The sequence below is a fragment of the Acinonyx jubatus genome, chromosome E4 (genome assembly GCF_027475565.1).
Source record: "Acinonyx jubatus isolate Ajub_Pintada_27869175 chromosome E4, VMU_Ajub_asm_v1.0, whole genome shotgun sequence".
NCBI classification, from domain to species: Eukaryota; Metazoa; Chordata; class Mammalia; order Carnivora; family Felidae; genus Acinonyx; species Acinonyx jubatus.
The window spans coordinates 57262960-57289570 of NC_069395.1; the positions used below are offsets into that span (position 1 = coordinate 57262960).

The 26611-nt window shown below is 49.4% G+C and overlaps 1 protein-coding gene across 1 annotated transcript; it reads left to right on the plus strand.

Annotated features, from left to right (window-relative positions):
* DPT (dermatopontin) lies at nt 1-26611 on the plus strand. Its single transcript, XM_027046194.2, has 4 exons — nt 1-371; nt 12370-12495; nt 22402-22509; nt 25415-26611. The coding sequence occupies exons 1-4, from the start codon at nt 67-69 to the stop codon at nt 25479-25481; spliced, it is 606 nt and encodes a 201-aa protein (XP_026901995.1). The 5' UTR covers nt 1-66; the 3' UTR covers nt 25482-26611.

Sequence of the window (26611 nt, forward strand, 5' to 3'; positions counted from 1 at the left end):
GCAGCTGTATAAAACGGTCAGCCCCGCAGACCTAGGGTGACGTTTTTTGCCAGAAGCCCGGGCGGCATGGAACTCGCTCGGCTGTGGGTGCTGCTGGCCCTGGTCACCGTGGCCTGGGGCCAGTATGGTGACTACGGGTACCCCTACCAACAGTACCATGACTACAGCGATGACGGGTGGGTCAACCTGAACCGGCAAGGCTTCAGCTACCAGTGTCCCCACGGGCAGGTGGTGGTGGCCGTGAGGAGCATCTTCAACAAGAAAGAAGGCTCGGACAGACAATGGAACTATGCCTGCATGCCCACACCCCAGAACCTCGGGGAGCCCACAGAGTGCTGGTGGGAGGAAATCAACAGAGCTGGAATGGAGTGGTAAGGGCGGCCTGGGCTCTCGGGCGGGGGCTTGGTGGCACATCTGTCCCCCGGCATCGGCTTGACCACAGCCTCCAAGGACTAGGCCAGGAGTGCTTTCTCCGGGGAGGGGGGGGAGGGCGGGCCGCTGCCCAGCGGCGACATCAGACGACAGAGACCCAGGATGGGGAGTGCAGACGGGCTCCCCCGCGCCTCTGCTCCTTCCAGAGGCCGCCCTCCTCGTAATCTGGTCCAGGGACTGCTTTGGGTCTGCGAGAAGGTTCCCAGCCTGCAGACCAGAGGAGTACGGAAATTGGCAGTCTTGAAGACACTTTAGAGCCCACAACCAACGTCGTTGTGGTGTCCGGACGGCGTTTTCGTTTCGCAGCAATTTATTTTTAGTGTTTCACCAAAGGACTGGCGCACGGTTGTCGGGGGACAAGAAATGACTGGCCCCTCCCCACAGACTGTTTGAGAAACATGAACTGAGAGCAAGCGAATGGGGGGGGGGGGGCAGAGGAATGTAGGCAAAGAGAAGCGAAATGAAAAACCTCTCCGTCGCCCTGAGAAGATGTGCTCTCTCAACTATAAATACTGAGCCCCTTCTCTCTGCCCGAGCCGAAAGTGGGTTTCACCGCCGTAAAATAGTTTACGGAAAACTGTTGGGGGAGAAGGGCTGTTCTTTGCCTGACGGGGCTCCGCCACAGTCAATGGCATGGACACGGTCCAAGTCTGTGATTCGCTGTGGGGTGTGACCGTCCCAGCCCCAGTACTTGGTCAGGAGCCCATCCCAGTACTACTGACGGCTAGGCTGGTTATTCATTCAGCCTGGATTGGGGGCAGGAACCCTGGAGGGGGGTGGGTGGGAAGGGGGAGGGGAGCCCTGGGAGGTTGGGAGGGGAGGGCAGCCCTAGGGGAGGCAGGTCCAGGGAGGAGGATGCCCAGCTGGGAGGCTGCTGTAAGGCAGGGCTCTATGAAGGTTCCAGCAGGCATGTGGCATAGAGGGGGTTGGGGTGGTCAAACTCTGGGGGATCGCTCGGTCAACAGACAGAACCATGATGAGAGGCCAAGAGGCAAAGACAGTGACCCGCGGAGGAGCCAGGCAAGAGAAGGGACCTCTGAGTGGTAAAAACAGCCACCGTTTATTGAGTGCTTCTGCGGGGCTGGCACCATGCTGAGTGCTTTGTATGGATTACCTCATTAGTGCTCAAAACAAATCTCTAAGTCATTTTATAGGCAGACACACTGTGGTCTAGAGACCCAGGTGTTTCCTCAGCCGGAAAGTGCTAGAGCCAGGATTTGGATCTTAACTCCAAAGTGGATGTGCGTGGTCCGGTGATGAGCTATTTGAGAGCCCGCTGCCCCCGCCCAGTGGGGGCCATTGGCTCAGCTGGGGGACCAGGGCTGGACTCAAGGCAGTTCTTCATCCTGGGAGGATGGGATCTGCAAAGGTCAGAGCACAAGCCCGGCCCTGGAGGACGGGGGACCAGCTCGGTACCCATGACTGACGAGGGGTTCCGCCAGCCTGTGGAAGGGATGGGGAGAGGGTCCCACAAGTAGCTGCAAGTGGGGCCCTTCATCCGGCCTTCCCCGTCTACCCCACTGCCTCCGGTGAGCAGATTTAATTAGCCCAAACTCCTTCTGGTAGGCGGCCAACTCAGAATGTAGCCTCACCTCAAAGTCCTGAAGCAGGTCCCAGTGCCTGGCCTGGAGCTCAGGACCAACCCATTTATACTTCCACCTGGTCCTTCCATCTGGGGGGCCGTGATATGGATGGGTCCCCTTTCTAATCCTCCCTTTTAGAGACAGAGTAAAACGGCACTCGGAGATGATTTCCTCACCCCAAAGGAAAAGCCCTGGGCTCTGAGTCAGAAGGCTTGGGTTTGGATCCGGGCTCTAAAGACCATGTGGCCTTGGACCAGTGGTTCAACTCTCTGGGTTCCCACCTCATCTGGAAAATGAGTGGCCCCGCTACATGATCCCAGAAGAATCCACATCTCCAGCACCCCACGCTCCGTTTGGCCCTGAAAATGCACTTGGATTTTTCTGGCATTCTGTTGATCCTTGTGTTTATCCCTGCTAGGCAGAGGAAGCAAATGATGTTTAGTTTTAAACTTGCCAGCTTGCTACTCAGCTAATCACAGAGTTAAAAATGCACAACCATGAAAAACAGCCCCTTTACGGTAAACCTCGGCTGCCCCAGGACCAACACCAATTACCCCAGAGGCATGTTTTTAGATGATTATTGCCTCGAGTTGAGACTTCATTGTCAGTGAAAACTCTGAAAGGAAGGGATTTGTTTGTAGGCTGAGGGGCAGTTACGTCTTCCCACGGGCTGCAAGCGTGTAATCTGCTCTGGGGAAAGAGTCGTTGATGGTTTTGCGCAATTTGGCTGCCTTTTTTTTATATATATGTATATTAAATATAACTTATTGTCAGAATGGTTTCCATACAACACCCATTGCTCATCCCGACAGATGCCCTCAATGCCCATCACCCACTTTCCCCTCTCCCCCGCCCCCCATCCACCCTCAGTTTGTTCTCAGCATTTAAGAGTCTCTTGTGGTTTGCCTCCCTCCCTCTCTGTAACTTTTCCCCCCTTCTTCCCCTCCCCCATGGTCTTCCGTTAAGTTTCTCAGGATCCACCTATGAGTGAAAACATATGGTATCTGTCTTTCTCTGCCTGACTTACTTCACTTAGCGTAATACTTTCCAGTTCCATCCACGTTGCTACAAATGGCCAGATTTCATTCTTTCTCGTTGCCAAGTAGTATTCCGTTGTATATAGAAACCACAGCAATTTCTTAACTCGACACGTCTCCAAAGGCAAGGGAATGAAAACCAAAAATGAACTGTTGGGACCTCACCAAGATAAAAAGCTTCCGCACTGCAAAGGAAACAGTCAACGAAACTAAAAGGCAACCGACAGAACGGGAGAAGATATTTGCAAATGACATATCGGATAAAGGGCTAGTATCCAAAAGCAATTTGGCCGCCTTATATAACTGACTCAGCTTGCCGGTTTATTTTAAGAGGCAGGAGGAATCTCGAGCACAGGTATGACAACAATACATAAGATCTACTAAAGACGCTTGCTAAAAAATAATAATAATAAAAAAATAAGTAAAAAAAAATAAAGACGCTTGCTAATAAGAGCACAGATTTGAAAGGTGCTCCAACCGTGGCTGAGCGGCTCGTAACACTGCTGTTTGCTGTGATTTCTCTGTAGAAACCATAGTGCCAGATTCTGGTGTGTGGATCCTGGCTCCCCAACTAATGACCACCAGGAGGCTCTACGTAGGTAGAGCCCAAGCGTGGCATTTTGCTGTTTCAGGGCATGGCTGTGTTGTTCCCAGGGAATCTTCTCTAAATTGACACAGCACAAATTGTAGGACATGTCGGTCCTGGGCGGAACAAGATGAAGTTGGAATTTTCTAGTCAGGCTGAGCTGTTATGCGGTGGAAAGAGCTTTGGTCTTAGAGTCAGGAAACCCCTGATTCACAGCTCCTGTTTCTATCATCTGCCGGCCCTGTGGTCCTGCGCATTCATTCTAGAAAGAAAGAAAGGTGTAACACCCGCTTCGCAATAGGGGTGCAGGGAAAAATCTGTAGAGGAACCCTACGTGTATACGGGAACTCCAAATCTAAATGTAAACAGATGCCCGGCACATCCTGGGTGGTCAGTAAAGGTTCAGAGATTCTGGAATCTGCTGAGGCTGGGTTTGAACAAGCCACCTTTGCGTGGAGCCTGCATTCAGAGGAACAGCATTGTGTTTATTGGCACCTGCTTTCTTCCTCCACTCCCCTCCCCTGGACTTCAAAGGACCTCAGGAAGACCTTTTGCAATGGCTGCTTCCATCAGAGCTGACAATTTCAACGTATTCAAGTTCAATTTCTTACTCAACGCGCCTCCAAAGGCAAGGGAATTCAAAGCAAAACGAACCGTTCGTGAACGACAAGCCACGTGATGGAGAAGAGGAGAAAGGATAACTTTCCCACAGAGCTGTGGGAGCACCCACGTCAGTCTGAACCTGGGACTGGTGGGCAGAAACTCAGTTTTTTCCATAATCTCAGTGTTCCAATTCTAATGGAGACCAGGGCTCTGGGTAGTACGGGGCAAGCCCTCCTGATCTGTGGTTCTGAGCACTCAGGACACACAGCGCCCGCCTCCTCAGAGATCCTTCCTCAGACCACCGTCTCTAAACTCCTGTTTCTCACCCTCCACTCCCCAACCTGCTTTATGTTTGCGGTGGTGCACCTGTCATTAACCAATGTGTATTTGTATATTGCTCGTCTCCTTGAAAACAGGCTTCGCAAATGTAGGGACTTCATCTTATTCAATGCTGCGTAGAATATTCTCCAGCGCCGTGGATAAGGCTTGTGCAAAGCAGGCCCACTAAATACGTATGCAAGACTAAATCTGACTCGTTAGTGGCTTGGGCAGTCCCTATTCCAGCCGGTGTTCCCACCGCCCTCACCAAAGAAGCCTGCGGATTTTCCCTAAGGGGACGCCATTTGGTTTCCATTTTTGAGTCTCGGTATTCCACTGTCCGTAATATAGGGCCCAACTTTATTGTTCACGTCTCACTGTGACGAGGTGCCTTTGCAGCCCTGCAGGATGGTCTTTTGAGATTTCCCAAAGTTCTCTAAAACATACAAAGGATGGCTGACACACTTACCTTAAGATAAATTCTTTTCTAGCTTCCACTCTCCCACCCCCCCCAAATGTTAACATCCCCATAAGCTTCAAAAAAAAAAAAAGAAAAGAAAAGAAAATACAGTAGTGAGCTCTTTATCTCAAAAGCCACAGAGCCCCAGTACCATATGGATTCCAGGCTGGATCTCGGAACAGCAGAAGGGCATTAGTGTGAAAACCGGCGAAATTCCAAGTGAAGTCCGGACGTTAGGGCTGTACTGATGTCACTTCCTTGGTGTTCATCAAGGCACCGGAGTTCTGAGAGATAAGGTCAAGGGAACAACTCCTCTGTAAATCTGCATCTATTTCAAACTAAAAAGATATTTGAAAACCACGATGCAGGCTAGTAGGGTATGTACCGGGAGTTTATGAGGAAACGGCAACAGAGTCGAAGAAGCTCGGAGCTGGGAGGGATCTGGAGAATAATCCACAGCAGTCTCCTTGCTTTGTATAAGAGGAATAAAGGCCAAGAGAGCCAGAAATACATTCGGCATAGGAGCTATTACCCTTGGCCTAATTTATGTGATGCTTTGGAGTTTATAAACATTCCCCATTTATACGTTCCTTTGCTCATTCATTCACTACCAAATGCTCATCATCACAAACTTTGCCAGACTCCGGGAACCTGAAGACAAATGATATATAGTCTACGTACCCCCTTGGCTTCCTCATGGTCTATCTAATCTTACTTGTTCCTCACGGTAATACTGGGAGGCAGGCCTTACTATTTCCCAGTTTCGCAGATGAGAGACTGTAGCTCAGAGCGTTGGGAGACTTGCCGGCTCCGAGCTGATGAGTAGCAGAGGGGGGGCCCAAGCCAGACAGTCTGATGCCACAGCGCTGACGGCGGATGTGAAAGGTCGGCATTGTTTTTGTGCTTGGATGGAGCCGTGGTGAGTGCTGGGCTGGTGATGATATCCCATCCACCGAAGAATGACTTCTGGAGGCAAGGAGGCAAGTGTGGGAGGAGGGTTATGGCAGATCCAGGATTCTTGCCAACTTTCCATCAAGGTCGTTCCTCTCCGTACTTGGAATCAATCGTCTGGGGGAAACCTTGAGTTCTGTGAACTTGGCTCTTGGTTGGGCTGATCAGGATGGCAAAACTTCCCTCCTCCGGTAGGGGGTTTGCTCCTGCCGGGGTACTTGTCAGACAGAATTTTCCCAGTAAATAAGTCTGACCCACAGACTTAGGATTGCTTCTTCTGTGCGTCCGCGTGTGTGTTTCTTTGAAACAGTGGAGAGGTAATTTTTGGAGTCAAACAGGACCATTCTTTTTTTTTTTTTTTTTTAACGTTTATTTATTTTTGAGACAGAGAGAGACAGAGCATGAACGGGGGAGGGGCAGAGAGAGAGGGAGACACAGAATCAGAAGCAGGCTCCAGGCTCTGAGCCATCAGCCCAGAGCCCGACGCGGGGCTCGAACTCACGGACCGCGAGATCGTGACCTGAGCTGAAGTCGGACGCTTAACCGACTGAGCCACCCAGACGCCCCCAAACAGGACCATTCTTAAAACGCTGCCCCCTTCCCCACTGCTGACGCAAATCATGTCCACGTTCCAAGACCCAGTTTCTACCTCTACAAAGACAACCCCCTAGAATTGTTGTGATAAGTACATTCGATAATATTGTAGGCATTCCTGGCTGTGTAGGCATTCCTTGGGGGAATCACTTAACCTCTCCCAACCTGAGTATCCTTGTGTACCAAATTCGAGTGGTGGGGGGGAAGGGGGGGGACTGGTTATTCAAGCCATTTCACAGGATTGTTTGGGTGATTGAAATAACGAACACAGAGACAGTGCTGAGCACAACGGCTGGCACATGGAAAGCCCCCGGCAAAGGTCGCTTCTTTTTACTCTTACGACTACTCTGTAGAAACCGAAACTCAGTTTCACACAGTGAATTGGAAAGCTGACACTGAAATATAAATCGCTGGCTTACAAAGACCCCTGATGGGTACGTACCATTTTGTTTTAGGAACATGGAATTCGGTTCTGATCTATGAATATTTAAATGTACATTACGAGCGTCTTGAATATTTGTCACATTTTCAGTTAGACCTGGAGGTAGCGTTAGATCTCCTGGTCAACAAACATTGCGATAATTGATGTTCAAGGTCTCCCGGGGCTGAGCCTGCAGTCCCCACGTGACCTGAAATTATTCCCAGGCCATAGCTGATCTCGGGCCATAAATCCATCATAGAAGCTCATCTGCATCTTCTCAGAGGCCTTCGGGGTAGCCTTGACTTCTTGTGTTTTTCCAAAACGGGGCAGGAGTTTGTATTGTGGGGAGAATCTGTCTTTCTCCCTCGGTCCTGGCCTGTGTCTTTTTATCCAGAAAAGCTGTTCAGCAGGCCATTCGTGCTTCCCCATCTGGAAACCTGGCAGACAGGCCAGCAGACATGAAACCGGGACAGAGAAGACGACAGAACTCTTCCCCAGACTCAAGCAGGCAGAGAACAGCCCGCGGACAGCTCGACATTATTTAAATAGGTAGTTCGCGTCTCCACCATTGTGGCAGGCGGCCCAGTACTCAGCGGTGCAGCAATGACCTCCAAAAACTCTGCACTGTCACACTTTGCCCCTAAACTGGGTTCGTCTCTGCCCCTGGCCGCTTCCCTGTCCCAAGGTCCCCACCTGGTCTCTCATTTTTCTTCTCTGCCTTTAATGTCAACCCCCTTCTTCTCCCCACTGTCTGAATTTCCACAGTGAGTGCTTCCCAGCACAGCCCTCTGAAAGACCGAGGATAGCACCAGGCACAGAGGAAGTTCTGATGAGGGTCTGTTGAAAGACTTAAGAAACATTCTAAAGCACTGTGAACTCTGTTATAAATGCCTTAGAGGAACCCAAAGGATTATTCTGGGGAAAAGAGAATTAGCGGGAATCGAGGCTTCACTCCAAAATACCGAGTCTCTCTTGGGGGGACTTGAGCCCTCCTCAAGCCGGGTTGGGGGAGAAGTTTGGCAGAGTGAAGGAGGCCGGGTCACCGTGTCTCACACAGTCTCCCCAACACCGGCTTTTCCGGTTTCTGTCTTGGCCAAGACTTTTGCAGGCGTTCTTTCATTCGGTCCTCACGGTGACTTGGGTGAGGCTCCGCACGGCCTGGTAAGGACAGGACAGGCGCAGACCTCAGCAAAAGCTCTTCCCCTGCATGCTTCTTTGTTGGACGGTGGCAGATACAGGCAGATACTGTCTCTGCTTTCGGGGCAACAGGCCCGAGACAAGCCATTTTCCAAAGGCCACTTCCCAGAGAAGGTTCCTCCCTGAGGATCGTAAGGGGGGGACTAAGTAACTGCCTCCTAGTCTACCTTCTGGAAAGTTTCTCCCGTCAGGGGGAGCCGGGCCAACGATGATCCAGGTTGTGAGACAAAACCGAGCCTCCGGCCTTCACGGGGTTGGTGAGAAGGAAAGGCTGCCTTCCGACGTGGGGAATAGACAGCTTCTGAAGCAGGGCACCCCGAGGTTCTCAGGGAATCTGGGCCCAGGGCTTCCATGGGGTCCCGTCATAAGCCACCCAGAAGCCTACGGGCTTGGGTCCTTATCCTCCCATAGGCCCCTTCAGGAGCATCGCACAGGTGCCGGAAAGGGGAGCAGAGCCTCTGTTGTGTCTTTTCATCACCAACCACCTCCTTTTCTTAATGTTTATTTATTTTGCAAGAGAGAGAGCACACGAGCAGGTAGAGAGAGAGGGAAGAGAGAGTCCCAACAAGGCTCCCCGCTGTCCGCACAGAGCCTGATGCAGGGCTCAACCCCATGACCCTGGGATCGTGGCTGGAGCCAAAGTCAAGAGCAGGACGCTCAACTGACTGAGCCACCCAGGCGCCCTCATCACTAACCAATGTTAACGACTGGTTTGAATCACTCGAGCCATGCCAGCCCTCCCCTGCTCCCCCGCACCCCTCCCCTCTACAGCCACCCTCACCCTTCTTCTCCCCTGCCTGCTCCGTGTTTGTGATTCTGCAGCTTGTGGCCAAATGTTTAAGTGACTCTTGTCAAATAAGGTGCTTTCAGAAAAGATCGAAAGTTGCCAGGAGGGAGGGGAGGAATGCCCAAAGCTCTATTCAGTTGACACCCTCAGCCTGAGGAGGCTTGGTTCCTGAGGGCGATGGTGGATGTGGGGAGATGATCACTCACTTGGGTTCTGGAAATTTCATGGGGGGGGAGTTTCAGGGTCCTTTCTGGGTCTAAGCGATGGGCTCTCCCAAGTCAACTCGGTCATCAGTCATCCTTTCGTTCGTTCTTCTGTTAAACATCTGCTAGACCCCTTGTGTCAGGCACTGTGGGGACTTCAAACTAAAGATCAAGCTGTCCCTTAAGGATTTTACCTTCTACTGGGGGTGATAAGTGAGACCTAAGTATCTATACTACAAAGTGGTGTGTGTGTCAGGGCACCTGGGCGGCTCAGTCGGTTGAGAGACCAACTTCGGCTCGGGTCACGGTCTCACGGTCCGTGAGTTCGGGCCCCGCGTCGGGCTCTGTACCGACAGCTTGGAGCCCGGAGCCTGCTTCGGATTCTGCGTCTCCCTCTCCCTCTGCCCCTCCCCGGCGCAGGCGCTGTCTCTCTCTGTCAAAAATCAAATAAATATTTTTAAAAAATTAAAAAAAAAAAAACCCAAAGTGGGTGTGTGTCTACAACCAAGGCATCCAACCCCCATGAGCTTTGTTTTAGGGAAACAAACCCTCAGAGAATGCACTGGAGTCCACCAGCTTTCCTCTGACCGGAGACTGGGGAGCCGAGGCTGCTTTTGTTGCGTATGCTCAACAGTCGTCAAGTGGACGAAATGAAAGTATGATGGCAATAATAAATGACCGAGCAAGCGTCGAAAGCGTCAATAATAAGTCATTTAGTAAGTGCCAGGATTTTATCTGCGTGGTGTTGTTTCGTCTTCACGATAACCTACATTAGTATGTGCGATTATTATGCCCGTTTTGCAAATGAGAAAACCGAGGCTGTTGGAGGCTATGAAACCCACCCAAGGTGACACAGCTGGGGGTGGTTGGAGCACTTGGTCCGGCAGCATATCCCATGCTGTTAGCCTTTCTGCTCTGCCAATCGCCACGTGAGAGTGAAAATGGACCCCGACAAAAATCCACTTCAGGGAGGAATAGTTTCATGGCTTGGCCACACGCACTACCAAAACCCCGGTGCAGGCTCGCTCTAGCAACACGTGTAGGTGATGGGACAGAAGGTAGGAGAGGCGAGCCCTGTGTGGTTCTCTAACTTTTACCACACGGTCTTACGCCCCGCGCCTGTCGTGTCCAAATGATCTTCACAGGGCAGCCTTCCTGAGGTGGCAAATGAGGGAGTGACAGGCACACTTGCCCTGCGGGACAGTGGGGCCAGCTGCCCGGCTGACCGCCGGCAGAGAATTCACAGGACACGGAATGCCTTCAGCACCGGGACTCCACGGGCTCAGGTCAGCTTCTCTTGCCGCGCTAATTTTTACTCGAGGGAAATGATCACCCTGGGAACCCTGTCCCTGTGGTGATCCGAGTGCCTCTGACAAACCAGAACAATGGAACAACAGCCACAGGGAAACCACAGCCTGGCTCAGTTCTGAGAAGGAACATTTTTTTCTTTTCTTTTTTTTTTTTTTTTTGAGGAAGCCAGAATTGTAGTGATGGTAAGAAAGAAGACACCAGAAGCTTCATGGACAACTTTTAGCACTTTCTATTGAAAAGCTCTCACTCACACTGCCAGAATGAGGGAGGCTATCATAGACCATCTTGGACACTCCACTACCCCAGAGCCCGGCAGCCCATTCCAATCACGTGGCTTCTAACACATGCCAGGCGTCTTCCCAAGGGGGTACTGCTTCCCATAAGATGTGGGCAACGGTAGGGCAGAGAAGGCTAGCGCGTCAAGGGCATTTTCATCTGCGTTCCTGAGCTCCTGGAGCTGAGGGCTCTAGGGTCCCAGCACCTGTTGCAAGTTCCAGGGACAGCAACCCAGGCTAATCTGCATGGCTGGCCAAGCACCAAGCCCAGGTCTCAGTTCTCTCCACACGGAAGCACGGAGATGGATGCAAGAGTAAGAGTACCGGGGTCCATGTGTGTCTGGTGGATGAATGACCACATACACGCATATTTGATGCATGAATGGATACGTGAATAGATGAGCCAAAAGGACAGAAGCTTTCCAATCAGAGCCATGAAATATATTTAATAGCTAGTGTCGTCAGATCCACAAGATCGTTTCTAGCACTTCCAAAGAATCACGTGAAACCCGTCACCACCGATGGTTTTCTAGTTTGTGTGTCAGCACAGCCCCTCCCACCCGTCAGCACGGAGCACTTATTCTTTATCTGTGATCGTTTCTGGAAACGTACCGGTACTTGGGAAAATGGGGTTGTGTTCCAGCAGCTGTCAGGCCAGGATGCGGAGATAACCGCCTGCTCCGCTCACTTGAGAGAAGGATCAGGCTCCGTGGCCGGATGGGTGGGGAATGCAGAGAATCCGAAGGAGCTAAAGACTTATTTTGGAAGGACTTGTGAGCGACCCCCACCCCCCTTGCGGGGGGAGCCCTCTGTGGCCAGGTGGAGAACAGCGTCCTCAATATCAGCTGGAGGTGGCAACCTTCAGGCCCCAGTGTGATTGGCGGGGGGGGGGGGGGGGGGGGCGTGGGAGAGAGGAAGTGGGGCAAAGGAGGTGGGACAAAGGAAGAAATGATCACATACTGTCCAAAACCAACAGTTAGTGAGGAAGGCGCTGTGAAGGGAAAAGGGGCCGATCCCCAGAGTGAGGGCCCAGCGACAAGGAAAGGGTGACCACGCCCGCTGTCGAGGGGAGGGTCTGTGGACCAGAAAGGAGGGGTTGCCTTCTGTGAAGAATTAGAACGCAGCGTCTCAGGCAGGAAAAATGCTCGTCCAGGGAGTTTGAGGCCCAGTTTGAGGCCCAGTTGGCCTGTCACCACCCTGTGGCGGTGCCTCCATATACCAGGACCCACCGTGGGCACTGGGGATAAATCTGACCCAAATCTGCTCTGACCAGGTAGAGCTTATGGTTTAGCGGGAGGTAGGAAGACTCCTGGGTAAGTGCCTCCATCCATTCACGCTCTCTTCTATCCAACTCTACATTCGTAGAAGTCTGTCGGGAACAGTGTTCCCCCAAGTTTCCTTCAGCTGAAAGATTCTGAATCATGTGAATTTTAACGGTGAGCGTAATGTGATTTCTACAAATATAACGAAGTCTTGACTGTTTGCATGCAAATGGAATACGGTGTTGGGAATCTAGGTCAGTCAAAGCATGGCCTGGCTTGGTAACGGTGGCAGCCGGGGTCTTGGGTGTCTCTGTCGTTAGTTCACTTTGGATTGTTCTCTTCTCTTCAGGTACCAGACGTGCTCCAATAATGGGCTGGTGGCAGGGTTCCAGAGCCGCTATTTTGAGTCCGTGCTGGATCGGGAATGGCAGTTTTACTGCTGTCGCTACAGCAAGAGATGTCCATATTCCTGCTGGTGAGCCTGGCGGAAGGAGCCTGGAGTCCAGAGGGGAGCTTGGGGGGTGCTCTGGTCCATGTTTCTGGCTTCAGATAAGCCTGGGCGGTCACAGACAAGCTTAGAATGCAACAGCCAGCATATAGAAGGAAATGAACAAATAAAATTAAGGAAAAGGCTAGAATAATATCCAAGCAGGGAGGGACCTTACAGGTCGCCAACCCAATGCGCCCACACCCCTCTTTTGGCAGGAAAGAAAGCAGACAGAACGATAGGACAAGGAAGTCACTTGTCCGAAGTCACCCAGCTGTTTCATGGGGATGTCACCTCTAGGACTTGTCCCAAGTTCCTGGGTGTGCAAACAAGCCAGGCATTTCCGCCTTGGACAAATGGATCCCAAAGTGGCAACATTTGAAGGGTGGCTCACTCAAGTGATTTCTCTCTCTGTGGTGTGATGCCAGAAAGGGCAGCCTTGCGGGTTATGCTGTCTTCTGCAACCAGAGTTCCTCCACAGATGCCTGCGTGGCTCTGAGGATGGGCAGTTCCAAAGGCTTAACATTTTTCTGTCCAAAGTTATGGTGACTAGAAAATCCAGATTCCATATGATGGAGCAGGGGCTTCCTCCAACTCCCCACAGCTGCCTCCATAAAGCAGTTCTTACCCCACCGTGGCAGGTGCACAGGCATGACTAGGACATAGGCTAGAACTGTGACAGGTCCCAAAGGCAAGGACCTAAAGCCCGTGCATGGTGGCACAGCGTGGAAACCCTGATGGGGCAACAAGAAGCTTGAGGTTGTGTCTCTGTGCTGACGTGTCCTCTCCCTCCCTCCCTTCCTCCCCCAGCCTTCCTCCTCGTCCACTGTGACATCTCTAGAAAGTCACTTTCCTTCTCTACGGGGTCTCAAGTCTAGCCATCTTTTCTGGATCTCTGAGGTTTTTAAGAATCTCATGAAAGCCATAGACCCTGTCTTCGGCGTGTTTAAACAAAAGTTTACAGAGAATTTCCAGGAGTCCTTAAACTCCCGAAAGCCACCAAAAGATCTTTGAGGTTGTTTTGAGCCCTAAAAATTCCTTGACTCCAAAGGTGCTTTTGCAAAGGGCAACCAGATGCCCAGAATTGTTTCCAAAGAGAGGATGAGGGTCCAAAAGATGACTGGGCCCCACTGAGAGAGAGAAGGAGGTAGGAGCCTGCCCACTGTGACCTGAGAAATGGGGCTTTCCCCAATCTTCCCAGCCCGAGTCGGCCGACAGAGGCCACCCCCACCATGAAATCCGCCTCCCTTGTGGCAAGGCATTCAGAGCCAGTTACATTGCAAATAAAATATCTGAAAGAGCAAGCCACAAACTAATAGTCAGTTAATCCATCACCACATTGGCAAGATTTCCCCTTAGGCTCCAAAGGAGCCATCAGGGTTGCAGGACACCGGGTGGCCCAGAGGAGCATGTTCAGGAGAGAGGGGGTAAAGAGGAGTCAGCCCAGAGCAGGCCTCCCTGGGCAGGATGGACACCCGCCCTAATTTTGTGAGGACTGAGATAATATATACCCGGTATTGCCACCAGCTATGATCTGTCCCCTTCAACCCTCCCAGCTACCGTGTAGACCCAGCCTCCTGGCCAACTAATAAATGCTGAGACCCCAGAGGCATCCAGATCGTTATATCTCAAAATTCCATTAATTTTCTCATGATGCCCCGGACTTCCCTTGATCACTGGAGCGCTGGTTCCAGCCTCCATCCTGCTCCTCACAAGGGCTGGATGTCCTTCCTCTCATGCACTTTAGAAACGACTCTTTGAGTTCCCTTAGATGCAACCCACGACTTGCTAGGATGTGAAGAATTTCATGAACGGGGACGTAGATACGAAGGAACAAACGCCTTGGGTTAAAGACGGGAAAAGGGAGAAGAGCAACTTTTCTTCAGTTGCCAGAGACGTTCAGGGCCCCATGGCAAAACTCACCCCGAGCCTCGCCTGCGGTGTCCCCCCTCCCGCCCCCCCACCCTAGAGGGTTGGCAGAACCAGTGGGGGGAAAGTGAAGAGAATGACTCAGAAAGACACGGCAAGTCAACTTGGAGGCAAGCCCCTCCGAGGAATGCTTTGCTTAGCTGCATCTATTCTGACTGCATGGTGTCAGAGCCGAGAGCCACCATGGCTGTCCCAAGGAAAACTTGGAGAAGCTGCAAAGTGAGATTGCCACACGCACTCACTATCCCACTGGGCTGTCTAGACATCTTAGTGGCATCTTTGAATTGCCTGAGTCATGACGTTCCTTATATCATATGTCTTTAAATTGACTGAGTCATGACGTTCCTTCTATTATATGTCTTTCTAAACTGAATGAAGTCTCTAGGGCAAAAATTAGGTCTCGTTCGCCAAGGACTGCCTGGCACAAAACAGGCCCTTCATCAATTTCTAGGATGAACGTTGCAAGCCCATAGGAACAGGAACCGTGGTGAAACCTGACACTGTTAGGATGACGTTTTCGAGTTGAAAAGGATTTTTCCACGCGCATTGTTTTCTTTGATCCTTTTAACAGCCTGTCGGGGTGAGGAGTGTTTTCGCACACCTTCCCACAGTGAAAACCGTTGATAACCTTCCAATCTGTAGCCTCCCTTTCTGTCACTTAAACTGGCTTGAATTACCTCCCCGGGAACTAGACGCATGTGTGGGGGGATGTTTTTTCTCTCCCACTTTGAAAGCCGATCTGCTGCACTGAGCCCGACACTGTTTGGAAGTCGCTAAATGAGCATCTATCCTCTTTGTGTGTGCAGGCCTTTAAGGATTCAGAAATAGCACCGCTCTTGCAGGGAGAGGAAAAAAAAAAACACACAAATCACCCCACCACCTCCCAGATGAGCCAGAGATTCATTTGTTTAGTTCGGACCGAGGTGCTGCTCTCGCTTCAGACTGAAGTTTCTCATTAGAGAGTAGAGCAAAAGAGAGAATTTCTGATAGATTCAGACACGCTGTCACTAAACAGTCCCCACTGGATGGGTTCCATATGTACATCTTACACGTCTTTATTTACATGTGAGAATTCAAAATCTTTGTCCAGTTGTCTGCAAACCACAAACACATGTCGCTGACGGAACCACAACCCCTCGGAGCCTGTGTGTTAATAATCCCCAGGCTCCCAGCAGCTACAGCTGCTGCCTGCCATGTACCAGAACGTCCCCCATCGGCAGGTGACGCCGGCCACGTGTAGACGATGGGTCCCAGGAACCAACGGTTTTGAATTGAGCATCTATTTCCTTTTTCTCATGGTTCTTCTCCAGACCTGTGGCCTTTCATTACGTTCATTGCATAGTATGTTTGGATGGACAAAGAATAATGTTCTTCCTCAGAATCAATATAGACATGTTCAGTTCTCCAACCCAGACGTCCCATGACTCTCGCACATTATACTCTCTGCTGCCCAGCTCCCCTCTCCCTGAAGCTCGAGTGTGATGCCAGAGAATATTTTCCTTAATGCCCAGATAGCTCAAGTCCACGACAACGAAATCAGCTTACCAGAACACTCTTCTCCGCCCCCACTCTCGAGCACTCGATCAAACGAACCTTCAACTCTGGGTCTCGTGGTTCAGATTTCAATACAAGATGGGTGGTGTTTGCCTGAAGTCATGGCAGGGACAAGAATGACATCACAGGCACCTCCACTGCTGTGTCTGTCACCCCCGCCCGCCCTGCTCAGCGCTGTGCCCAGAGTCTGGGAAGAAAGGCGGCTTCTACACTGGTTCCTCCGAGCCATTGGGAGCCAGTATCAGAGAGGTGGAGACACCCACGCTTTGAGACAATAGGACCGGATGTTGCATTTTTTTTTAATACAAAATTTATTGTCAAATTGGTTTCCATACAACACCCAGTGCTCTTCCCAACAGGTGCCGTCCTCAATGCCCATCTCCCACCCCCCATAAACCCTCAGTTTGTTCTCAGTTTTTAAGAGTCTCTTATGTTTTGGCTCCCTCCCTCTCTAACCACTTTTTTTCCCTTCCGCTCCCATTTTAAAGCAACTCGCATTGAGTTTAGTCACTTCCTCTATGAACAGTGGCTGCCTCGCATTGCCTGAGGCCCAAAGCGCTCCTTTAGGGGGACAACAGCCGCTCTGAGCCTGAGCAGAATCAGTCACACCTTTCATCAGCCCGAGCGGCTGTTCACAGTGTTTTGCACTTGAGAAATTGTATGTGCTGCCTGCATGGCAGTGATGCGTTTCCCCCCACCACCCCCACCCTAGGCTCAAAGTTCAAAAGCAGCAATTTCAGAGGTGTGGCTCGTTGGCGAGTGAGCGTCGGCCACCCCAAGGCCAGGCCCCGTAGCTCCTCAGAACAAGGCAAGCCTCGCGGCGATAGACGTAATCTGTTGCGTTATTCTAGCTAGTCCGCTTGCCTTTACTGGAGTCTAGAGACCATCACTCCTTCCATTAATTTTGCCTCAGTAGCCAGTGAATGTGAATGGATATAAAATAGGTTACCATTTAGAGACTTGGATTCAGTTCCCAGGAAGGATGACGACGGTACCCTTTATGCCTTGAGCACCTAGCGTGCGCCCGCTGTTTACTTCAAGCAGGTCCAGCTGCCTCCCAGCCCTAGGCTCCGCACGCAGTGCTGAGCTCTCTCAATCCAGAGGAGAAACTAAGACCCACAGGGGCGAAGTACCAGGGAGTAAGGTGGCGGGGCCTCTGGAAGGGAAAACAGCAGAGAAGGGGGTGATGTGAGCTGGGGCAGAGATGTGGGACGCGGAGTTGTTCCCCTTAGTGTTGAAGACCGGGGCGACCATGATGCAATGTGGCTGATGAGAGCCAGGAAGCGTGGAAATAAATGTGTTTGCTGAGCAGCCCTGGGCGTGGCCAGTGAGCTGGAAATTCAGTTCCAAGAGAGCAATTGGGAAAATATTTAGAGGTTCTCCTCTTCTGACTGAAGTCAGAGATGTCTCTGGAACCGCATTTCCATGTGCTGTGTTACATATTTGAACCTTTTGCGATCTAAATCTCCAAAACGCCAGGAGAAGGTCGACATGAGCATCCAAGGTTCTTTTTTTTCCTCCCTTCGGGTCTAAGGTCTCTCCACAGAGGATGGCACTTGGGTGACGGCAGAGACCTGGGCCTTCAGCCCCACGGGGCTAGTTCCCCCGCTCTCTGGGGGAGAAGCCAGGTGGCTGTTCCTTCGCAGGTGCTTTCCTTCACGCCTAACTGCATTTGGGTCTTTGCACATCTTTGCGCAAATAATTCAGACAGGTTCTGATGAGGCTCCTATTGGAGATGCCAGGCCATTAGCAAATTAGTCCAACCTGAAATATCCTCATGCCTGCTGGCTTGCCTGGAATAGCTTTGTGCAAGAGGATTGATCCTGAGCAGATTGTTGATTTAAAAAACAAAAACAAAAACAAACTTCTCCGTGATTTGCCTGCCGGAGAGGGACAACTCTTTGTAGCCGAATGTAGAACGTAGGCCAACCTCAACACATCAGTTCTACAAATGCTGAATTTCTCCTTAACGCCACTGTGGGGCCCACTGTCCCCTTAAGGAGTTCACCGCATTGGTCATCATCGTGAAAAAAAGACATATTTATGGGATCTTGTTTTTGTAATTAAATGCTCCGTATGTGGGGCCAACAAGTAACAGGACATTAGAAGAGGGTATTTAAAATCAGGTGCGCAAGGCACCTGGGTGGCTCCATTGGTTAAGCGTCCGACTCTTGATTTCAGCTCAGGTCATGATCCCACGGTTCGCGGGTTCGAACGCAGCATTAGGCTCTGAGCTAACAGCGTGGAGACTGCTTGGGATTCTCTGTCTCCCTCTCTTTCTGTCCCTCCCCTGCTCTCTCTCTCTCTCTCTCTCTCCCCCCTCCCTCTCAAACTATGAAATACAAATAAATAAAATAAAATAAAATAAAATAAAATAAAATAAAATAATAAGGTGCCGATTGGGAAGTGGAGGAAACAGGAGGAAAACAGGATTAGAGGTTGGACTGACCAGAAGCAGCTTCTCTAAAATGTCGATTGAACGTGGGCTACTCACCAAAGAACAGGTCAGAAAACATCCTCAGTTTATTCTTGTTTAGACAGAAGCTGAAGCTCCCATCCTGACGCGTTAATTTGTAAAAGCTGGGTTGTTCTTCCAGCTTTTACCTTCGGGAGGCTGTGGTGTGTGCTCCCCTGCTGTCCCATGCAGCGGGATAAGGTTGGGGACGTGGTCCTCGCTGACTTGGGGCCACAAGACAAGGCCCCGCTGTCCGTGTGCACATCGGTGGGGCACACGGCCCGACAGCAGCCTGCAGGAGGCCGTCGTATAATCCAGTTGTCCCCACCGCCAGCAGATCAGGCGGGTGGGAAACCGATCCTGGGGCTGCGACGTTTGACTGTAGGTTCAACTGCCCCGTAATCGATGAGAGAGGTGGATTTTCTTACGGTTTTACACTGAGTCACTCTCCACCGAGGAATAGATTTAAAACCCTTTCCTTTATTAAACCCAGTCCTAAGCCAAACCTCTAACAACCAGTAAGACCAGCCTCTTTATCCAACTAAATCGTAGCTCTACTCCCTCTTTTGAGATGGCTGTGATAACATATATCTGGGCCTGGCTCTGTGATACGCCCCATTCTCACAGCAAAAGGAGCAGGGACATCTGTCGGCTGTGGCTCCATCAATGGTAACGAACACCACAGCAGCCCTGTTTTGACTCTAGTTGGGTCTGTTGATAATTTCTGGGCTTTAATCTTAGATGAGAATCTTAGATGAGAATATCCTCTATCAATCTTAAAAATCCCTTCAGTTTGAGTTTTCTTCAGCTCGTAAGTGAGATGTTATTTAATTTCTTTCCATCTCGCTCGACCCCATCTAACACAGGAAGTTGTAAAGGGGTTCTACGTTATCGAGTTCTCGCTTAGTTTCCCTCACTTTGCAAGTTCTCGGTCAAGTTCTTTGTCTTGCCTGCAGATGGCATAAATGGGGTATCATTTATGTATGTAGTTATGTATGTAGGTAGGTATCATGGGGTGAGAAAGTGTACCCCAATAGTCATTCATCCAAAGTGATAGGAAGAATGCACACACACATACACACACGCGCACACACACACACAGTTCTGTGTAAGGGAGTATGTGAGGATCCCAATAGAGACCTTCAATAATCTACCCATTTCAGTGTTTTTCTGCTTCCTTATAGGTTCTCTTGATGTCCTGACAAGTCCCCACGCCCCTGTTTCAGTGTCCAACTATGAAAGTTTACATTCTTTCTTTTCTCTCATAGAAGGTATTGCTGGGGCTTTCCTCTATTAAGACATGTTGTATGTGCCCAACACCATCAAGAACTAAAATGGCGACACATCTATTTGGTTCTAAAACTCAGGATCCTGGATCGTACTGAAACAGTAGTTCCCTCTATGGATGGTCTTTGGGTTGTTCACTTCCCACTCATGACTTGGGCCATTTCTTTCTCTACATTTTTAGCATCAGAGAGCAGGCATAATTTCCATCAATATGTAAATTCTTTCCCTGGCCCCGTTAATCCAGGGTCCGGTAAGAGAGTCCAAACTTGATCTCACAGTTTTGGAACAAAATAATAACAAGAACCAAACATCAAATAAAACAAAAACCCAGCGGGACCGAGACAGAAATGTACTAATGAGCATGCACGCCTTCTCTGGGGCAATCTAGAAATTTACTGGATCGCAGTCCCCCACAGAGACCAACTGTCCAGTTGATCAGGGGACCTATATCTGATCACTACCAAAAATAAAGCAATAGAAAATGCTAGTTAAAGTATTGGATACATTTGTCCCCTTCGAAGCTTAGAACTTGGTGATTTTTTTTAATGCAAGCCTCTCTTTTCCACGTTAGTCCAAATTTGTTTAACTAACCAAGTAATCTGAGGTCAGATCAGTAAAAATTTAAAAACAAATAAATATCTAGCCTGGTCATTTCCAAATAATTTTAGTAATTGGATTTAGCTCAATAGAGTATTGCCATATGTAGATTCTGCCTTCACACATATAAAACTGTGTGGCACTTAGCTTTCATGCATTGTATCCAAAGAGTGTTTCAAAGTTCCGGAAAATATTTTACGTTCCCTGAAGTAAGGAAAACACCTCCTACCCCATTTCTTTTAATCCTAATTTGCATCATTAACATTCTCAACCAATGCCTCTTTTTTTTTTTTTTGGATAAACTTTAGTCTAGCACTTGTTAGAATCCTCGCGGATCAGAAACCAATGGGATCCAAGTGAGTCCCTATTAAGTCCATTTATGAGTCATTTAACATTTTCATTAGAAAGGGAAGTTCCTGTTCTGGGTCCCTTTAGAAGCACTGAATACATTTCTGAATTAGCAGAGTCTAATTTTCCTTCATGAACACATTAGGCAAAAACACATATAACCCCCCCTGGGTTGGGCTTGGCATCCCAATGGAGCATAATTATGTCTTGAGAAAAGTCTCAGAAGGAGGGCAACTATATAATGTGAAGACGAATTGTGAGCCTCGAGAACGGGCTTTTGGGGCTCTAGCTAACCCCACGTTATCCTGAGCTAACCATTGATCTTGCGGCAGCCAAGCTCTGAGATCCTCCTCCGAGCCCTTCCAGTTTATAAATCAGTCTTTTCAAGATTTCATGACAATCATTGCAATACTAAGTCCACATAATGGAAGGTCTTTGGATCATCAACAGATATACAATAACGCACAATGACCTGGTGAATCCAAATCGGAGGGAATTATTGACACTCACTAACTGCCTTGGAGACGCAGATAAAGACTTTGGCACACCCATTTCACACTGAAAGGACCCTGTTTGGTCCTGAAGATCCCCTTACGAGCCTCAGGAGGTTCTAGACTTATTCCAGGGTGGACCACAGCAAACCTACTTTTAGGGAGGCCTGGAATCAGCCTAATCTTGGAGGAGAAGGAAGAAAAAAGGAGGAGGAAGAAGAAACAAATTGCTCCTTATGGCTCAACTTCTACCATTTGCACATCACACATACGAGTATTAGTTCCAATAACAAACTCATAAGGTAGTCTCCATTCTTCTCTACACCGGGAAATTGAGATTAAGTGACTCTCCCAAGGCCATTTATTTATTCAGCGAATACCTACTACATAGAAGGAACTGTTCCAGGTGCCACAAAACAATAGTGGACAAGGAAAAGACTACCTTTGTGGGGATTAAATATTATTTTAATATTTTTCAAACCCTTTAATCATGACTCACAGTAAAAAAATACATACTAAACTATCACACCAGGCGTACATCATAGTTACACACACATATACAGTATATTTGAAACAAAGTTTTTACACACACGTACACAACCTTCAGCATGTGCTCTGATATTTCCTATTCTACTTTTTATTTTTTTATTTTTATTTTTTAATGTTTATTTATTTTTGAGAGAGAGGGAGAGTCAGGGCGCAAGCGGGGGAGGGGCAGAGAGAGAGAGGGAGACACAGAATCTGAAACAGGCTCTGGGCTCTGAGCCCTCTGTGCTGAGTCAGCACAGAGCCCGACGCGGGGCTCGAACCCACGAACCGCGAGATCATGACCTGAACTGAAGTGGGACGCTTAACCGACTGAGCCACCCAAGCGCCCCTATGTTTTAAAGCTCACTTGGAAATAACCAGGTAAGTTGATTTCATGATCCACTAAGAAGTCACAATCCACAGTTTGGAAACACAATTCCAGTGCACTTGTCTGGAATGGACTACTAGTGATATTAATATTTCCTCAAGGCCCGAGGAGTTATCTACATCTTTTTCAGTGTGTAGTTTAATGGCAAGAAGAAGGAAGATGAGAAGTGGGAGGCAACTGCCCATCACCTTTCTGCAGCTGGAAAGGTTTACCGGAGGCCATCAAACTCTGGCTTGGATTTCCCGTGATGTTCAGATGCCCTCTCTTCTTTGTAGTGATAGTGCTTCTTCCTCTAAACTTTTCTTCTTCCCGCATAGGCTGACCACAGAATATCCAGGCCACTATGGGGAAGAAATGGACATGATTTCCTACAATTACGACTACTATATGCGAGGAGCGACCACCACCTTCTCTGCGGTGGAAAGGTGAGCCTGCCCAGGGGCTAGGAGTCCAAGGAACTGGGGACCCCAGCAAGGACCGTGTCAGTAGGAACTTCCATCCGGGGTTTTCTCTAGTTTATTTCCTCCTTGGTCTAGAATTAAGGGAGAGGTTGCCAGGGCAATGGACAGCTGTGGGAATGGAGATATTCTCATCAACCATTTCATGGAGCAGCTCACCCTTTGAAATAATGATGGGTTCCAGGCCGCTCCAGAGAAGGAAAACCCCAGCTAGGTCTCCCATGATGTTCTAAGCTCTGCCTTTCACTCGATTTCAGAGAGCACTTTCCCTATAAATTCAGGGACTTTCTGTCAGGTGATAATCGCCTCACACAGCATATGAATTCCCAAAAAGTCACCCATACGTGTTTTGCAAACAGAACAAAACTTACATTGACTCATTCAATAATGGACTATGATGAATGTGAGTGTGGCTTACCTTTCGGGGAAATTTATGCTTTTAAATGAAACGACATCTCACCTAACTGAAGTGATCGTATTTAACATGGCCCAGGATTTGACAAACAAAAAACAAAAAACAAAAGAACAAACATTAAGCAGCTCTGAAAAGGCCCCCTACATGGTTCAGGCTCCATCATCAAAGAACCTTTATGTTTATTCATAAGGGAACCCTTCATTTCTCACACATTAATCGTTATTTTAGACGCATTTTAAACTAGCTTAGTTGTCTATTTTCTAGAAGCACAAAGTCTAAAAATGATCAGGGAAAATAGTGCTTAGAATGAAACTCTGCACCAGGGAGAAGAAATCGCCAAATGGCATCACACACACACACACACACACACACACACACACTATTTTTAAGAAAAGGAAAGACCTGAGAACTCAAAAACCAGGGGAGCCTGGTGAAAATCAGTGGCTGTGCCATCCCAGAGGGCAGACTGGATAACAGTGTAGCAGGGCATTCAGTATTCTTGTGACGTCTCCACATCAACAGGAAAATTAGCTCTGCATTGCATGTTTAAGAAGGCAGGAAAGACTACAATATGGAAAGAATACCATCCAAAATCACTACAAAAGACATATATGTTGGTGGTTAAAATACCCAATTCCCATTGGCTTGAAATTTATCAGTTATGGGGATTAACCCAGGACCTTGGAAAACTGAGATACCGTGTCACGCGTTTGTTTACTATGAACGTACCCGTGAGATTTTGCTGCTGTCGCTAACAGTGGCTTAAAGATCCACAATGTGGGTTCCTTCAGCTCTGTTGAAAGATGCTAAGGCCACCTCCTTGGAGAAATATTGTCAGGGCAGGACCGACCTACTGGGCAGGGGCTTTCCTTCTATATGCAAATCATAGTGGGTTCTTCTTGGAATGGAGTTGCTCAGCCTGAGTGCTGTAGATATCTGGGGCCAGATGATTCTCTGTTGCAGGCGCCGGTCCAGGCATTCCAGATGTTTAGCGGCATCCCTGACCCCATCACTAGATGGCACTAGCAACCTCCCCTCCCCCATAGTTGTGACAACTAAAAAACCCCTTGGGGAGCAACTGGGAGACCCTCCTGCCAGTGATTTTAAGCAAATGACTTGGAACAACAGACTCAGAATTCCAAATCCGGACTCACACTGAGCAGCACGCCCCAGAGCTGCTGGCCAGAGGTATCTCCCAGAACTACCTTCCAGATCGGAGGCTGGATGGAGACCTTCTCGGGATCGGTTATTGTTCACGATAACTGGGAAGTAGCCTGGCAGGTTGAAAGGGGAGAAGGATAATTGTAAGATTAAACGACAGGCTGCGCTTTGGAAGGATCTGCGTGACCACGGATGGAATGGGTTTTTATTTTTGCCCTTCGTTGGGACTTTGCAAAGGATGTGACAGCCATGTCCTCCGGTGGGGTTACGGGCACGTAGTTACAGTTGGTATCATGGGACAGGAGAAAGAGGAAGATTTGAGTTCAACACTCTTGGAATCTGAAATCACTGCCTAGTTATCTTAAGGAAAGGCACGTATTTCTCGGAGTCTGCTTCTTCACTTAAACCCATGAATCACTGTCAAGGTTAAACGAGCAAACCCGTGCACCAGTGTGACGCTGGGTGTACCAAAGTTGCTCCGCAAATAGCGGGTATAATTGTCATATCGCTGTTAGGCGGTATTATTATGCCAGAAGAGCACCACGCAGGCACTCAAAAATATACGCAGTATATACGTATATATACGCAGTTAAATGCTCAGTTAAATGGGTGAACAAAGAACGTAGGCTTGCCCTTAGCAAAGAACATCCATTGAAATGTACCCACCACACCTCATTTTCCCCAATGGAACAATGCTATGGCCTTTCATCCGCGTGCCTGACCTCTGGGACGAATACGCGATGCAATTTCCGCCGTGTGTGGATGGCGGGCGTTTTCTTGTTCGCTTTATGGGGGTTTAGGGTTGTGGGCCCCCCACTTCATTTCCCCATCATGGTGTTTTCTGAATGGAAACACACAGTGTATGGTGTGGAGCCTAGAACTCGGGAAGCATTTAGTAAATGAATAAATGAGCAAATGGATGGCCCATGGAAGAGAAGATTCTTTACAGTGGAAAGGAGACGATGCTAAATAAATGCTTTTATTCCAAACTGTGCACCTATTTGTCCTGGAGGTACTCATGGGACAGAGCAGTGGCCAGCAGACCCCGGGTGACAAACGGGACCTCCACGTGGCCAGGAACCTGTCAGTCACCTGCAAGGTGCGACCTGCCCTGACCAAGGAGGTGTCGAGAATTGACCTCACAGATGGATTACCTGTCGGTTTTCTAGAGACTTTGTAGAGATCGACATGAGATTAGGCGCCCCTTCGGTTCCTAAATCCTCCAAAAGTCGTTCACTGCTTCTCCCTCGGCAGCGATAGTCCTCACTGGCTTGCCTTTTGACTCTCTCCCCACAGGGATCGCCAGTGGAAGTTCATAATGTGCCGAATGACCGACTATGACTGTGAATTTGCGAATGTTTAGAGCTTCCACCTACCAAATCTGGGCGAGGGGAACGGGGCCAGGAGACCGGAGGATGTCCACACAGGTCCACGTCAGCTGGAGCTCCAAAGCAGTTTCTGCTGCTCTTTTCTTCTCCCTGAGCTGGTTAGTGGCCACAGCGCCAGCTTTCTGGGCCTTCCTGACTAGTATCACACTTCTAATAAAATCCACAATTAAATCGTGTTCTCACTTTCCGCACGTTCCATAGCAACCGTTTCACGTGACTGACAATGGCTTTCTTGCACACTGCATATACAGTGGGCATGCTCACAGCCGGAAAAATGCCTGGTTCCAGGAGCACCTGTCACCGCCTCCCTACGGCTTTTACTACCAAATGAGCTGCAGGCAGGCCCGGGGCTGAGTGCTGTCTATGAAGGGGTTCAGTGGAGGGGAGTGAATGACAGAAACTGAAGAGGGTGGCAGGGAAAGTCTTGGCAGCTCAGTCTGTTTGGATGAAACCCAGGGTCCTCAGCAAGCCTTGAGGGGATATGCTTCCACTCTCCCCCTCCACATAAACCAGGCTTGTCTGGAAGTCCAAGTGCAGAGCTGTGCGCTCCAGGAGGGAGGAGACAGGGAGGTAAAATGGGGAGATAAGAGGGTCTGGGGCAGAGCTAAAAGACCTAGCGTTGGAAGAATCTTCTGAGTGGGAGGAAGGTTGTTGGCATACCTCTGAGGTATGACAATGGTAATGACAGTGATGCAGAAACCAGAGGAACGCGTGCAAATCTGGCTCGAGTCAGACAAGTACAAGGAAGGAGACAGAGACCAGAGCATGGGACTCGAGTCAGGAACTTGAGAGGGAAAAAAAAGAGTGGCCAGGTTGTTTTGGGAATAGAAGAGAGGGTTTGAGTCCCTGGCACCTGGAGATATGGCCAGGACTCCTGGGAAGGCTGGCATATGCCCTGTAGCCATGGGAGTTACTGGAAAACTCACCTGGATTGGTCCCGATTTTCCAGCTGGGAAAGGCGGCCCTGGGACTCCATTTCTCTTCTGTGTACAGTTTAGGGGTGTTTTCTGCAGAGGTGACACTGTCTTTCCTCTTCCTCTGATGCCTCTGTCCCCAGCCCTCTGTACTCTCTTCATCATAAAAGAAATAAAAATGTTAACATTCA

Bases quoted from the DNA above. Each gene is read 5' to 3' on its own strand.
- DPT (XM_027046194.2), top strand. From the start codon at position 67: ATGGAACTCGCTCGGCTGTGGGTGCTGCTGGCCCTGGTCACCGTGGCC. The intron at 372-12,369 runs GTAAGGGCGGCC...TCTTCTCTTCAG, and splicing joins AACAGAGCTGGAATGGAGTG to GTACCAGACGTGCTCCAATA. The intron at 22,510-25,414 runs GTGAGCCTGCCC...CTCTCCCCACAG, and splicing joins ACCTTCTCTGCGGTGGAAAG to GGATCGCCAGTGGAAGTTCA.